This window comes from Pezoporus occidentalis, unplaced genomic scaffold, assembly GCF_034315485.1.
Source record: "Pezoporus occidentalis ecotype Australia unplaced genomic scaffold, CSIRO_AGI_Poc_V1 ctg91, whole genome shotgun sequence".
Taxonomy (NCBI): Eukaryota; Metazoa; Chordata; class Aves; order Psittaciformes; family Psittacidae; genus Pezoporus; species Pezoporus occidentalis.
In genome coordinates, this window is record NW_026916273.1 from 10558 (window position 1) to 26043 (window position 15486).

Genomic DNA, 15486 nt, shown 5'->3' on the forward strand with positions numbered 1-15486 from the left:
GTTCAAAGTAGGAAAGAAAGTTCATTACCTGCAGGCTCTGCTTCTGCCTGACAGGTTTTAGAAATGAGGTACCGGTAGTGGTGAGGGTGCAGGGTCAGTTTGTCCTTGCAAAGTCTGACAGGAAGACACAAATTCTCTCTAAGGTACAAATCCAGTGGAAACCTCTGCTCACATTGCAGGCAGAAGGGGCTTAACCATCATCAATGATTCCAGAGGCTTGGGCAGTTTGGAAAACTGCTGGGACCAGCTGGTCCTCTTCCACCTCTCCTAGGTCACACCACAGTTAACTAAAACCTCTTCACTTCTCAATGCCTTGTATCCTCCTAACGTCCAATGTTTAAGCTTCAGTGAATGATCCTGTGCATTGTCATGGAAAGACACTTGCATCTGCTCAAGCAGTACCAAAATTGCAAGGTTGCCTCATATTTGAGGTAGGAGGCCAAAAAGCCAGGGCAGTCAGCAGAGCCTGGCTGTGTGTGGGGTTAGTGAAGGGTGCATCAGGCTTTATGAGGCTCCTGGAAAGCTTGGCTCCAAAGGAGAGAAACAGAAACTGGTTTGCTTGATAAGTGTGCAAGATATTGCTCTGAGCTGTATGTTGTAAGCAAATATAATGCAAATATTGAAATGTCCTAATGGTCTCCTTTCTTTCTGTGGCCACAGCAACAGGTTCTTATTTGGGGGGGTTAAGGAAAGGAAAAAGCTGTGATCACAGAATCATTGTGTTTGGAACATATCTCTGGACAACATCTGGTCCATTCCCCTCTGCTCAAAGCAGGTTGCTCAGGACTGAGTCCAAACAGTGATTTTACTCCACATTGGTTTCCTAGGGATCAGATTTCGTCATTCGGAAGCTGAAAAAGTGGATTTGTTTGAAGAGTTTTGCTTGGTTTGTTTTGTTAGAGATATGTCTGCATCGTTCTTGTTTTGGAGGCTTTTCTGTGTACATGAGCTTAAAAATGTTCTGTCTTTGTCAAGCCTGCTGTTCTCTACTCATCTTCAAGGCAACAACCAGCTGCATGTGTGCCAAAAGATTAACTGGGAAAAAAACCCTCCCATAAAACAGCAAGCAATCCAGTTAAGCCAATGAATGGCAGCCCCATAGCCCCAGCCTAGAAAACACTGAGAGCTGCATCTACATTGATACTTAATTTGCCTTCAAAATAAATAAATAAATCAAGCCTTAAGCACTGTGACGTTCATCAGGGAAACAAAAGCTGGTGCAGACGAGCAGCCTCCTCGTTTGGAACTGGGGAAATAGAAAGAGAACTGGAGCCTGACTCACAGTCTCAGCCCTTGCACAAATCCAGATAACATGGTCCACTACAGTTTGCCAGCTGCAGGATACAAGGGATTGCAGATTTCCATCAGTTAGACTTGCAGCATAGACCAACTGCCCCTGGGCTCTTAGTTTTCTGTTTCTTTCCTCAACATATTGGTTTCTGCTAGACAGAAGCACACTTGGGCTGCCCCACATGAAAACACATGCTTGTGAGAGGATTTGCTGCTTCTGGTTCCTGCCCAAGGCCTTAGTTTGGCCAAATGGCTCCCTAGAAAGCTGTAGCTTGAGGAATTCTGGAACGGTTTTATTTCTTCCCAAGGGCATTGGGCAATGCTCTTCTCCCAGTTTCATGCTAATACAAACTCCTTGTCAGGCTTAGCCCACTGCCTTGTTTACCACTTCTTGGCTTTTCCACTAAATCCCAGAAAGAAACCAGACACACAATCCTAATGAAAAGCTCAGCATGTAAAGGGAGAATTTATATTTCACTTCTTGCCTTTGCTATTGGTTTTACAAGTGATTGCTCATCAGAAACCAATTACCCCAGAAAGGCTTGGGTTTGGGTCCCTACTGATGTTAGCAGGATGAATGGCTTCATTTACAATCTCTCAACTGGAAAACAAAAACGACTGATAATAATAATAATAATAAAAAAGTATTTTCTAATTCTCCTTGCCTCTGTTGTAATTCACAAGAAAATTAAACTAATAACTCTCTCTGTGAGCGTGTTATGCAGATGTCAGGAGTCAGGGATAAATGAATGAAACTATGCCAGGCAAAGTCCCTGGGGAAGGCACCTCTGAACAGACAATTGTTCTGCCTTGCAAGATTCAGAGCTTCTTCAGCAATGCATTCTATGCAGAGAGGAGGCTGTTTCATTTTCCTCTTCTTTGCCCCCCCCCCCCCCTTGCTTTTCACTTGAATTTTACCTGCAGGCAGCAAAAAACAGCCATGATTTTTTTGCTTGGCTCATTTCCCATTTCTCCATCTCCATTTCCTATTTGCATACAGAGGTCCTTTGTGAAGGAAATTCTTCATGCCAACACCATCAACCTTTTCACAAGTGGCTCCCTGAGTGGTCTTCCTTCCTCATTCCTTCAGCAGACAGTGTTTGGGGGAAGACCTGAAGGTCCCCATTGTGTTCCCAAGCTCTGTGCTGAGGTTTGTCCCTGCAGCTCAGATCCAAGCTTCTAGTTTATTTTATTATCTTTTTTTTAAGAAGGTATAACATTAAAGCAGCCTGTAACTTGCCCCTGCTGATCTCCATGACAGGAGGACCAGAAATGATCTCCTAACCTCTCCCTTGTAAGAGATTGGAAGTGTCTTGCTGGTCAGCTGTGGTACCCTGCATAAATCCACCCTGGGCTGCAGACACCACAAGGCTGCACACAAGGTGGCTCAGTAGACACAAGCATAGCAGATAGGGTGGTTTTGTCCTGCTGGTGTGCATCGTGTGGGCAACATGAAGGGGGCACAACTGCACCAGTATTTGAAGGTTGCAGTATGGGATCTTCATGGATTCACATAATGACTGAGGCTGAAAGAGACACCTCAAAGTGATTGGGTCAATCTTGTGCTCCGAGCAGGGTCAGATTTAATCCAACCTCACTAGGAAACTATAGCAGATATAAAACTTGAGCTAAAAGAGAGGCAGAAAAGAGGGCATGAGGGTGGACCCCACAGCAGCAGGAGTGGCATGTTGAAAACTGTTCAGATGTGAGAGGAATGTGACCATCATTGTAAACACCATCAGATAGGCATTGAGGGAATCAAACGGCTCATGTTATGTGGCACAGCCAACCAGGAGGGTTCTTGGCTAACATGGGAAAAGGATTCTACCCCAGCTGTAGATATCCTTTTATTACCAGACTATTTTTCGGGGGGGGGGGGGGGGGGGGGAAGAGTAAGAAAAGATGGTTTAGGTAAGCAAACTGACTATAACATTGCATTTCATGGCAACAGAAAAAAATACACTTTAGTTTTAGGAATGGATCTCAGGATTTTCAGGATTACATGCCTGAAGTTCAGTCTTCCAGGGTTGATTCAAAACAAATAGCAAATCTGTTCCTCTGGTCTCTGATAAGAAGCCACTGACAGACATGTGCTGGGCACACAGGGCTTTATCTACACATCTGGTAAATGGTATTAAAGGAAAATCAAGGAGAAAACTGGGGACAAGAGGGATCCTACAGGTGGGATTCAGCCCCTGGTCAAACCCCTTACATTTAGATACCTGTGTGAATATGCTCCATCTGTACTGGGAGAGGAGATTTGGAGATTTAGTCAATACAGACTGAACAACTGCAGAGCAAGAGCAGTGATAAACCGGGTGTAAAAGAGCAGCAGCTCTTTGGCATTAAAAATAAGCCTTCAGCCCTCACTACTGGCAGTATGAATTTATGAACACAGACACACACACACACACATCATTCTGTTAGTTAAAATATCAAGGAATATGGACATGGACTTCAGAGGCAACTCATCAAACCAACCAGGCTTCTGTATGATGCTGGAGTCAACTCACCTCTGCATTTCAGATAGACTTGGGCTGCAAAAAAATCCCTGTGTAGAGCTCTGCTTTATTGTGTGCACCACAATGAACTCCAGTGCTTTTTAGGGGAAGATTTGGACACAGAAATTCAGTGACTCATTGCGACAGAACAGAACGAATTCAGACAGCTCATCCTTTCTCTGGGTTCACATAGCAATTTAACCCCAATTTTTGTATTTCATGCAGCCTGCTATTACAGAGTCTCTGCATCCTGGCCTATCAGAAACCCTGCTAATGCTCATAATCATTTTCTTGCTTTTCCTGCTTCTCTTTCCTTTGAAAGATTTGTTTTCTGTGCAGGCAAAATGTATGATAAGACATTTCTGGAGCTCTTTAATGGGATTTTCTGTTGTAGACATTACTGAAATGAGCAGATTTGATGTGATGACATTAGTGACCCTTCTGGAAATCTTTGCTCTCTCTTCATTTCATCCAGTGTATTTTTTCACCTGTTGTTGTAGATATTCCTAGCAATGAATTACAATAAATATCACCAATGCCTGCAGATCCTCTGGATGTCTTTCTGATAGCAGACTGCACAAATGCTTTATTTTTCAATCCGTTTACCATGAACTTGTTTTCCCTGCTTGCCGGCATCGGAGAAACACTTGGAATTCCAAATGCTGAAATCAAAGTCGCTGCTATTGTTTAAAACATGCAAGAAATGTATCACTTATTCAAATGTGAGGTTTGCAAATCATTGAATTTCATGGGAGATGAATCGTTAGTCAAAGTGCAGACAGCACTAAGGGTCATATTTAATTTATTTTCCAAGCCTTCATTCCTGCTTTTTGGTCCAGTAGGTTATAAGTTATTCAATACACAAAGGTGTCTACTTATGTCTCACCATAATTAAGCTGATTAAGTCATATTATCACTAACAAGAAGCATTAATTCCGCTCAAGAGAACGCTGCAAACAGATTCAGTGACATTTCCACCACTTAGATTAAAAACACATTACAGACAAAGTGGGGAGGCAAAAGCTTCACTTAGCCCAGGCCTCTTTTTTTCATCTGATCTCTGTGGAGGAGCTGGCAACTGAGGTTTTCAGAGCAATGAAAAGGAGAAAAGGTGCAAAGGAGCAGAGAAAATCAACACATGACGATGCAGAGCAGCTGGCAGTGTGGCAGAGGCTAAATCAGTATGAGAAAACCTAAAGGATATTTATTTGTACAAAACATCTACTGAGATCAAAAAGAAAACAGGAGGAGGGGGTCCAGCCAAGAGCAGGAGGCTGCTCTGCAGGGTCAGGCCAGGGAGATATTTAAGATGCTGAGGCAATTGGAAAAGAAACCAGGATGGATCTTGGCCCAGCCTTGGCTAAATCAAGGTGTGCTCATTCCAGCATCAGCTTCAAGTGAGAAGAGAAGAAAACAAAGTCCTAGCACCTTTGGAGACAGTAATTAGGCACTGAGTGCCACAGACTTTGGGCTGGATGCAGAACCCTCCAAGGGTGCAGGATCACACTGGTCCCCATGGATTGTAGCTCTGCCCTGCTGATACTGACCCTCTGTATCCATGACTCTACCCAGCCTAACCTGACCACATGCAGAGTGCTGTGACCCCACTAAGGTTTCCTGGGGGTTTCATGGAGGCTTCACTGACTTCACTTGACTCCATGGCAGACCAGAATAGAGCTGAGCACCAGCCCCTCCTCTCTGGCCTCTTTCCTCTCTACCTCGGCATTCATTCTGTATCTCTGGTGTACACTTTCAAGTCATTACAGAGCTTCAAGTAATGTTTCCATCCAAAGAGTCTATTCAGCAATAGGAAGAGCACAAAAAAGTCCTCTTTGTGCCGGTGCCCAGAAGCACTATGTGCTTGCCTAGCATGGCCTGCAGCATTTTGCAGCCAACTGCACCACATGGCAGCTTTCCCACTGTTGCAGAAGCAAATCTCAAGCTGGCTGGCAGGTCCCTGAAAGCCAGATTTGCCTCTGGATCTCTGAGAGAGCTGGACTGTATAAGGGGGGTATATAGAGAGCATTCTGTTGAAGTACATCTCCAAAGCAGCCCTCATGCCCAGTGCATTACCCGACTACAGAAACCAGGAGCTAATGCTCATGAACTGTGTAGGAGTGTAAGCAGAGGATGAGTTGTAAAAATAAGTGGTGGTAGGGCAAAGACCTTGCATTTTTAATGACACCCTGTCCCTGTGGGAGATCTTCAAAGGAGATCTCATCTATTAGATGGACGATTCTAACCAAGCATGCCCTTTGAAGAAGGGATAGTAGTGTGGTTGAATTAGGTTTAAGCAAGTGCCCTCTCCCCAGAGGCAAGGCCCTTCTTATTGTCTTTTTTATCAGTATGTTGATAAAGAAGAAAGATCGAAACTGAGCTCTTGTCAGTGCAGGATTTCCTTCCGCTAAGCAAAAGAAGATGCTTGGGGAGTGTTGGGTGCTGGGGCATGGGCTGGGTGCTGCATAAAGCCTGAAATCCCTTTTGGAAGAGGTCTGTCCTGAACATGCAAACCTGGGGACTAGCAAGAGGTGCAGATGTGGGTGTGCATTTATCTCACCTCCTGGGCTGAGGATGGGCAGGAGTAATGGAGAGGAGAGGGAGTAATTTACTGGGTGTCAGTTGAGCCATAGTAGTAGGGGTTAACAAATGCCAAGAAAATACACTGGAGGGTGACACACTCGCGGGGAGGTGGCAAAAGCTGGGCATTTGGTTGCTCAACCCCATGAATTTCCAAAGACAGGGATGTAAAACATCACTTGCAAATGTCTGTGGCTTGTGGGATCAGTTTGGAGATCAATATCCCTTTGGGAAGCCACACCTGGGGATCTGATACAAAACACCAGCTCCATGAGATCGTTTAGATCCTGGATGCCATGAATACGTGCTCTGGATGTATTCGCTGCATGATCTAAACCACAGGGGCTGTGGTGTAGCTGTGTCTTAGCCGCTGGCTGTGCAGATGCTGCAGAGGGGCTGTGGCTGAGCCCCTGTGACTTTGCTGGAAGGGCTACAGTCCTCTCCTAATGCCTGACCAGCACCATCTGAAAATAGCAGGGAAGACACTGCTGGAGCTAAGCCAGGAGGGGAAGATGCTTGCTGCCCCACAGGGAGTCAGGTCCATTTGATGCTTTTATTACTTCTTGAGGCTGTTATTAATTTTATTGTATCACTTTACATAATTCTCTTGTTCTTTTGAAGCAGTGAAACAGGCTAATGCAATACAAAGGTCTGTTTGGGGTTCTTTTCTTACCCTTAACACTCTGTAAAGACCATTGAAAAATGAAAGCAGCATAAAATCCTTCATCCTATTGTCTAATTGGAACAGAGAATATTTCATCTACTCACAGTCAGGCAGACGTGAGTTGGGACTGAAGTCACCAGAAGCAGCCAGGTCCCTTTCATGTCCAAAGCACTGTCCTCCAGTCCCTGACTCTCATGGGGCCCCTTTGAGCATTCCTTGCCCCCTGCTTCCAGTAAAGAGCATTTTATCCACTTGAGGACAAAGACTTTTCTGGGTTAATCCCAAAAGCTGCATTGCAGCTTCCCCAAGCCAGCCACTGAGCAAGCAGGGGAGACAAGAAGGACAGCCATGGCTTGGCTGTCTCGGGACTTCATCCAAAGGTGAACTGCTTCCCACAGCAAGAGTCATCCCAGCAGCAGGTCCAGGCTTACCTATTCTCTGGCAGTTGGTCCATACACCTGGCACACATTCAGGTTTTCTTTGTGACTCCCGAGGCGAGCTGGTGGATGGTGAGCGTCCATGGGAAAGCATAAATGAACCATGGAAAGCAGTGCACAATAACAACATTACTGCCAGATCCAGCCCCTCTCCCCAGCAGTTCAGAGCTCTATGCCCACTCCTTGATGCAGATCCCTGCAGTGCCTCTGCCCAACTGAAGCATGCAGCAAGGAGATGAGTGACCTCTCCAGCACACGGCTCCTCCTGGCTACAACCCCAAAGTGCTCCTGAGTCCAGGGAAAGGTGACCTTGAGCTCCCAAGATTCAGGTAAAATGAATAAAATGAGCTCTCCTGAGCTGCTCCAGCAGCTAAGGAGGCCAGAAGGACACACATGTCTCCTGGAGCCAAGAGCTGTGCTCCATGAGCTGAGCAGCAATTCCTGCTGTCATGTGCAGCTCAGGGACAGCCAGGAGCCAGAGTGAGCTATTAAAATACAATTTATTGGTACAAATCAGACATCGTGAAGCAAACTTGGTTGAGAAAGAGCTGTTGTGTTCTGCACAGATTGGAAATGAACTGTCCTGTGACAGCAGCGATTGGCAATGGTGTCAGACAGACTGGGTGGACAGGTGTAGGGTGGTCAGGGCAGGGGAGAGGCTCTTCTGGGGCTGGATTCCTGCCCTGGAGGGGTTCTGAGAGCCAGATAAGAGTCCTTAAAGAGAAGCAGGGCACAGTAGATGTCTGCCCTATACAGGTGGGGCCCCCAGTGCAGGGGGTCCCCCAAGCATTCAGGACCTGGGGAGAACAGACATCCCAGTGAGGGTGAGGGCAAGGGGAGGAGGGAAGAGGATGTCACCTCTGCTGGGCACCTCTGATGGCTGGAAACTGTCTTTTGTCCAGATGATGTTGCCTTGGGGTAGAGTGTTACCCAGCAGGGTCTCACCTGGTGCATCTCTCAGCTGCTTAAGCTGACAGTTCTGGCCATCCAATCTGTGTGTGCTCAGCCCCTGCTGTTCCTGAAGCAGACTGGCTGTGTCCTGGATCCTGGTTGTGTACTGGATTTGGATCTCCAACCCAGAAAGGGTTGGATCAGGGTTTGAAAAGAAGCACCCATACTTGCTGGGGTTTGCATTCACTTCCCACAGAAGACAGACACCAAAAGCTGCTCTGGACATGCAACACATCCCACTAGATCTCAGGGACAAAGCAATGGTTGCTGTCCTAGTATTTATGGTCAGGCTTGACTGAACTAGGCTTGGTCTGCATACATTTTCCATGCCTACTGGGACAGAAATACAGGCATGCAGCTCAGTACATTCACAGCCAGACAAGACAAAGAATTGACAATGTTTACAGAGATGGACAGTCCCTAAGGGGACGTGGTAATGGGTAAACTCAAGGCAGATTTGCTTTGATCTGGTCATATGGACCCCCAATAGCACCTGCTGCCAACACAGCTCTGCAGGATGAGATGGGGGAAATGATGTCCCCCATCACTTTTTAGTCTCTTGCTCCTTAAATCCTTTCCCCACACTCCTGGTGAGCTCTATCCCAGAAGCCCCCCAAAGTCCTGAGTGGTCCATACATGCTGTGTGCTGCGGGTAGACCTGGCAGCTGAAATGTCAGTGATACCCAGAGTGTGGAGCAGTGCCACCCAGGCCCAGCTCTGGTCCCTATTTCAGGTCGTTGTTGATAACCACATTGTCATGCATGTCACAGTAAGTTGTCATCTTCTTCCTCTTGCCAAAGGTGGAGAAGCTGTTCTTGTTCTCCCGGCCCAGGTAGAGAGGCCCATCCTTGCTGGAAAGAAGAGTAGGGGTGCCAGGGATGTAGACATTGTGCTGGTAATCCAGGGGTGGGATGTGCCCTGGGTACAAGGGGCTGTACTGGGGTGTCCAGATGCTGTTGGTGCCTGCTGAAGCCTTCTGAAACTCTGGAGGAGAGATAAGTGTAAGACTAGCTCAGATCCATAGCTCAGTGTGACAGTCATATACATGTCCCAAGGTGCAAGTCCATGGCCATGTGTCACCAACTTCCCTTCTGGAGCCTGGCCACCCCTCCCACCCCACAAAACTCTGCCACTGCTAGAACAGGGATGTCCCCCCTCTCCTCTGCACCTTCACCAAGCGACATGACAGTCTGGTCTTCCCAGCCCCAGTGCCCCAGTACTAACCAGAGACAGGAGTCACCAGTGTGCACAGCCTCTCGTGCTCCTTCTGGAGGGCTTTACGGATTTCCCCCATGTCCTCCAGGCTCTGGGAGCTAAAGAGGAGACTGATTCAAAGCTGTGCTGGAGACAACCTCCCCATCCCCACATCCCCCTTCCACCCACTCCCTCTGTACCCACAGTGCTGGATTTGGTACCTTTTCAGGGCAGGTCGCTGCATGCTTGGGGTCAGCCAGTCTGTGTTGGGCTGTTTGATCTGGAAAACAAAGGGAAGATCAAGGCTGGTTACTGGGACCCTCTTAATCAACCCAGCCCTGCCAGCACAAGGCTGCAGATGGCAGGGATGCAGGACCCTATCTCCTCTTTCCCTATGCCCTTTGTGGAGAAGTAAGCAGCACATTCCCATTTTAGGGAAACAGGCATTGTTGTTCCCTACTGGACCTTCCTGAGGCACTGGGGTTGTCGGGGGCTTGCTCTCTGTTTAGCTGCCAAAGTCTGTCCTTCTGGGAGAGAAGGGGGCTTTTCCTATTCCTGTTAATATTAAAAAACCTTTTTTGCAGGTGCAATGGAAACAGCCCAAGACTAAGGCACCAAAGAGTGAGAGGTGCAGAAACTGGCTGTATACCCAATATCCCAGGAGGGGGTTGCAAGGAACAACAGGAAAATCCCATTAATGTATTAGAAAGGGAGTCCAGCAGTGCAGGGAGACGTGGGGAGAGCCTCTTGGCAGCCAGTCTTGGGCTCTCCTTGGAAGGGCTGTTTTATTAAAAGTCAAATATAAGTGGATTAGACGCCTCATCACTCTCCAGCCTTGTAATCGTGTTTGTCTTTCATCGGGAAAATGAGACATTCCTCATTTCACTACCTAACAAATGTTGACATCAAAATCCTGCCTTGAAGTGCCCACTCCCTCCCCGCTGGCACAACCCGGTGCAGCACAGCAGCCTCGGTGCCAGAACTGGGGACACGAGTGGTGATGTGGGGCCAGGACCAGCCCTGGATGCAGCAGTAGGACCCTGCAGACTCCCACTGACTCGGGGGAAGCAGTAATGCTCAGGCTGTCCCACTGCAAATTGCTCACCCACATGATGCCACCCCCACCATCCTACATCCCCCAGGCACTGGAGCATCTCCATTGCCTCTAATGGGTGCAAAAGGGTGGGAAGGGACCTCCAGTAATTAGACCTGTCAGAAAGCTCAGTGGAGAGTTTCCCACTGCCTGACGGCTCCTAATTCCTGCACTGATCAAAAGCATCCGTTATTGTCTGGGAAATGCATGGCAGAGGCTGAAGGAGGGGGCTGGGGGAACCTGTCGAGGGCCAGTAAGCACTGACGGGCACAGTGTTACCTGCTTTGAGACCTGGAGATGCTGGCCTGGCTGAGACCGCTTCCCAGAGTCCTTCTCATTGTTCCGCGGGGGGGTGCAGGGTTTGAGGAACATGAAGTCACTCTGTGCAGACTCAGGACCAAGGCAGACCTTGTAGCAGTAGCCCGGGGGACCACCTCCAGGCATGTCGAGGCAGGTGGCAGCCGTGGTCCCTGCAGGGGGCTGTGCTGTCAGGTTTGATGTCTTCAGGCCATCAGAGGAGGGTCTGGAGCCGGGGCAGCAGCCGCAGCAGGGTGGTAAGCAACCACCACCTCCATGGGAGCACCGCTCTCCACGGCACCGAATGGCTGTGAGGATGAGGATGGCAAGGAGGAAGGTGAAGGAGATAGAGCCCAGGGAGACGAGAAGGTAGAGGGTGAGTGGGGAGGATGAGGAAGGCTCCGTGGGGAGGCTGAACTCGCTGAAGCCAGAGAAAGTCTGAGGCATGGTCTCTACCACAGAAAGCAGGAGGGACATGGTGGCAGAGAGGGCTGGCTGTCCCCCGTCCCTCACCTGCACCACCAGCTGCTGCCGGGTCGCATCCTGCTCCAGAAAGGAGCGGAGGGTGCGCAGCTCGCCCGTGTCTGGTGCCATGCTGAAGAGGGTGAAGTCAGTGGCCTGGAGGAGTTGGTAGGAGAGGCGGGAGTTCAGCCCTGCATCTGCATCCACCGCTGACACCGTGCCCACGAGGTAGCCAGGCCTGGCTGAACGCGGCACCAGCTCCGTGGCCACGGAGCCGTTGCGTGGCATGGGGGAAACAATGACTGGAGCGTTGTCATTCTGGTCCAGCACAAAGATGTGGACAGTGACGTTGGCACTCAGTGGGGGGAAACCCGCATCCTGCGCTTGCACCTGGATCTGGAAGCTGCGGATCTGCTCATAATCGAGGGAGCGCAGGGCATACATGTGCCCACTGTCTGAGTTGATAGACACGTAGGTGCCCACCGGCATGCCATGGATGTGCCCATCAGCAATGGAGTAGGACAGGTAGGCATTTTGTTGGCAGTCGGGGTCCAATGCGCTGACAGAGCAGATGGAGGCACCTGGTGCGTTGTTCTCCATCACATAGACACTGTAGGATGGCTGGAGGAAGTGTGGGGCGTTGTCGTTCACATCGGACACTGGGACAGTGAGGGTGCTGCGGGTGAGCAGGGCAGGGGAGCCCATGTCCCGGGCGGTGATGCTTATGTTGTACTCAGGCACAACCTCCCGGTCCAGTGCCAGTGTGGTCACCAGTGTGTAGTAGTTGCGGAAGGAGGAGCGGAGCTCGAAGGGTACATCAGGGCTGACCTCACAGCTCACACGCCCATTGTCCCCAGAGTCTCGGTCCATAACGCTGATGACAGCAATAACAGTGCCTGGTGGGGCATCCTCCAGCACTGGTGTGGACACAGAGGTGAGGGTCACTTCTGGTGCATTGTCATTCACATCGAGGAGGTGCACAAGCACCCTGCAGTGCACAGCCACAGCTGAGGGTCCACGGTCCTTGGCTTGCACATAGAGCTCATGGAGGCTTGTTCGTTCATAGTCCAGAGGGCCCTTCAGCAGCACCTGCCCGCTCTGGGGCTCTATGTGGAAGAGCTCCCGGACGCGCAGTGGTGCGTGCCCACTGAAAGAGTACTCAATCTCCCCATTGGGGCCTTCATCCAGGTCAGTGGCATTGAGCTGGATGACCAGCGTGCCAGCAGGGGCATCCTCAGGAAGGCTGACACCATATGAGGGCTGGTCAAAGACAGGCACGTTGTCATTGGCATCCAGCACCGTGATGAGGATGTGAGCTGCGCCCGAGCGCTCGGGGACACCTCCATCAAGAGCAGTGAGGAGCAGCCGGTGGGTGCGTTGCTGCTCGCGGTCGAGGGCGCGCTCCAGCACCAGCTCTGCAAACTTGCTGGTGTCGCTGCGTGTCTGCACCTCGAGTGAGAAGAAGCCGTTGGGGCTGAGGCGGTAGGTGCGCACAGAGTTGGTGCCCACGTCAGGATCCTGGGCGCTCTCCAGTGGGAAGCGGGCACCAAGCACAGCGGACTCGGCCACCTCCAGCACATACTCTTGCCAGGGAAAGGTGGGTGCGTGGTCGTTGATGTCCAGCACCTCCACCTCGACGCGGTAGAGCTCCAGCGGGCTCTCGACGAGGAGCTGCAGGTGGAGCAGGCAGGTCCCCCCCGCCTCGCACACCTCCTCCCGGTCAATCCTCTCGTTCACGAAAAGGATCCCGTTCTCCAGGTTCACCTCCAGGTGCTGCCTGGCTCCGGCCCGTGACACGATGCGGAACCGCCGCGCTGACAGAGTGGACAGGTCCAGCCCCAGGTCCTCACCCAGATTGGCCACGAAGGCTCCGTGCTCCAGCTCCTCCGGCACGGCGTAGCGCAGCTGCCCTCCCGCCGGGCGCGGCGCCGGGGGCCCGGCCAGCAGCAGGAAGAGGAGGGAGTGGAGGAAGAGCTGCCCCAGCCTGAAGCCGCCCCTGGCCCCCATGGTGCCGCCGCCCTCCCCGGTCCCTCCTCGCCTTTGCTCCCTCCTGCACTTCCAGCGAGTTCGGGCTCCCGAGGCAGGCGGGGGAGGGCTCTGCCCGGAGCTGGGGGGAGCCGAGCCGCGACCACCGGCTCCCACTTAACCCGTTCCCTGCCGGCTCCGAGGAGGAGATATAATTCTCGCCCCGGAGCCACAGCAGAACCGGTTCACCGGAGCTGAACGCACCTGGGGAGGGGGCTAGCCCCGGGGAGGTCCCGTTAACGGCGGTGCGAGCTCCAGCGAGACCGATCGCTTCCCGGGGCACCGGTATTACCCCGCAGATGCTGCGCTTGGCACCGCGGTAGATTAAGAGGAGCCCGGATAGCAGCGGCTGCCAAATCCCCCTGCCGCGTCCCCCGCCGTGCCGGTCCTAACCTTTACCAGATGGTTAAGCCCCTCCAGACTTGATTACATTTCCCTGCACACCGTTTTCCTTGTAATGCGGAGTTTTTAATTACCGGAGCAGGGGGGATTACAACCCTGGATAAAGCTGAGCCCATCAGCGCGGAGGCACAGAGAGACCCCCCCCCGACACCCCGCCTGCCACAGCCCCGCGCCCCTAATCCCGCCCCCAGCCCGGGCACCCCAGTGTCAACCCCTCGGGCGCCCGGGGCTCGATCCAGCCTTAGACCCGAAGGCTTGTGTCGTGTCCTCCCCCACTCCCGTGGGCACAAACTTTCAGCCTAGCCGCCGTCCCCACCGGTCCCCGGAGGGCGACAGACGGACCCTTGCGACCCCCCCGTCCCCTCCCCGCCCCGGTACCGATCGCGGTCCCTCCGCTGGCCGCTCCGTTCTCCCCGCAGACCCGTCTCCAGCAGCCGCCGCGCCCGGGCAGCTCCGCGCGTCGCCACCCACCGGCGCCGTCCCCGGGGGCGCTCGGTAACGGGACGGAGCGGCCGCAACACGCACCCCCCCTCCGCCTGCTTCGGCTGCTGGTAATCCCCTAATGATCTAGTTAAGGGCTCGGCGGGGCTCGGAGCGGCTTTAGCCGTGCACTGATATTTTACCGCCTTTGTCTCTGCCTCACGGTCCCCGGTGGGAACGGAACTGCCGGCTCCAGAGCCCCCCCCCCCCGACCTCCTCGCTCTCCACGGGGACCCGCGTGGGAAGCAGAAACCAGGGGAGAGCAGGAGATGGAGGAAGCAGGAGGCGGCGGGGACCGAGGGGTTTGTGGGGCTGGGGAAAAGGGATTTGTCCCCTGGGAGCACAGCCCGACCCAGTCGGGACGTGCCTCTGCCGTGGGACCGTCGGCTGCGGACACGGGTGGGCTCTGGGCTCTCACGGGTGGGCTCGGGATGGCTCCCGGTAAGTGAAGATCGGGCTCCATCGAAGCGCCGGGCGCAGCCGGCCCGTCTCCCGCCCCATTCCCACGGCGAGAGCCACGATCTGTTTTCTCCCCCTTTATCCTTGCTCTGCCTGGAGCTGGGACCCCGGAGGCGGGATAGGCCTGGGACGCCCGGAGGGCTGCTTAGGACGGAGGAGATTTGGTGGGATACTGAGATTTTCAGGGGTCCCGTTTCCATCCCTCCAGCCCTTCCCCGTCTCCGCAAACGCTCGGAGCGGCTCTCGCCCTTTTGTTCGATTCATATTAAAATATTCATCACCCCCTCCCTGCCCCATTGCAACCTGCTCCCGGCAGGATTCGTGCCCCCCACCCCCCCCCTCCCCGCTCCCTGCCCCATCCTGCCCTTTTCCAGCTCTGCTCGGCGATTCTCCCCCCTCAGCCTTCCATTGCCGCTTCCTTCTGGGGGGGATCTGTCCCGCCCCCCCCCCCTTTCCCTTCCCTAAGAGAAACCACAGGATAGTCCCATCCTGTTCCTTGTCTTCAGCCTCCCAAACACTGGGGTCCCTTCCTTCCCCCCTCTGCCAGCCCCCATGATTCCAAGGGGGACAAGGTCAAAAGTGGGGGGGCTTGAGAAGGGGCTCAGCTTGTCCAAGGATCCCTTTCCTGAAGGAAATGGCATAGGCTGGGGGTCG

The 15486-nt window shown here is 52.3% G+C and overlaps 1 protein-coding gene across 1 annotated transcript; it reads right to left on the bottom strand.

Moving 5' to 3' along the window:
* Window positions 1–7950: 7950 nt before the first annotated feature.
* LOC134156853 (protocadherin-10-like) lies at window positions 7951–14057 on the bottom strand. The gene is made up of 4 exons (XM_062605229.1): window positions 10987–14057; window positions 9836–9894; window positions 9645–9733; window positions 7951–9404 (listed from the first exon to the last, which is right to left on the bottom strand). Exons 1-4 carry the CDS (start codon window positions 13471–13473, stop codon window positions 9145–9147), a joined length of 2895 nt encoding a protein of 964 aa, XP_062461213.1. The 5' UTR covers window positions 13474–14057; the 3' UTR covers window positions 7951–9144.
* Window positions 14058–15486: the final 1429 nt, after the last annotated feature.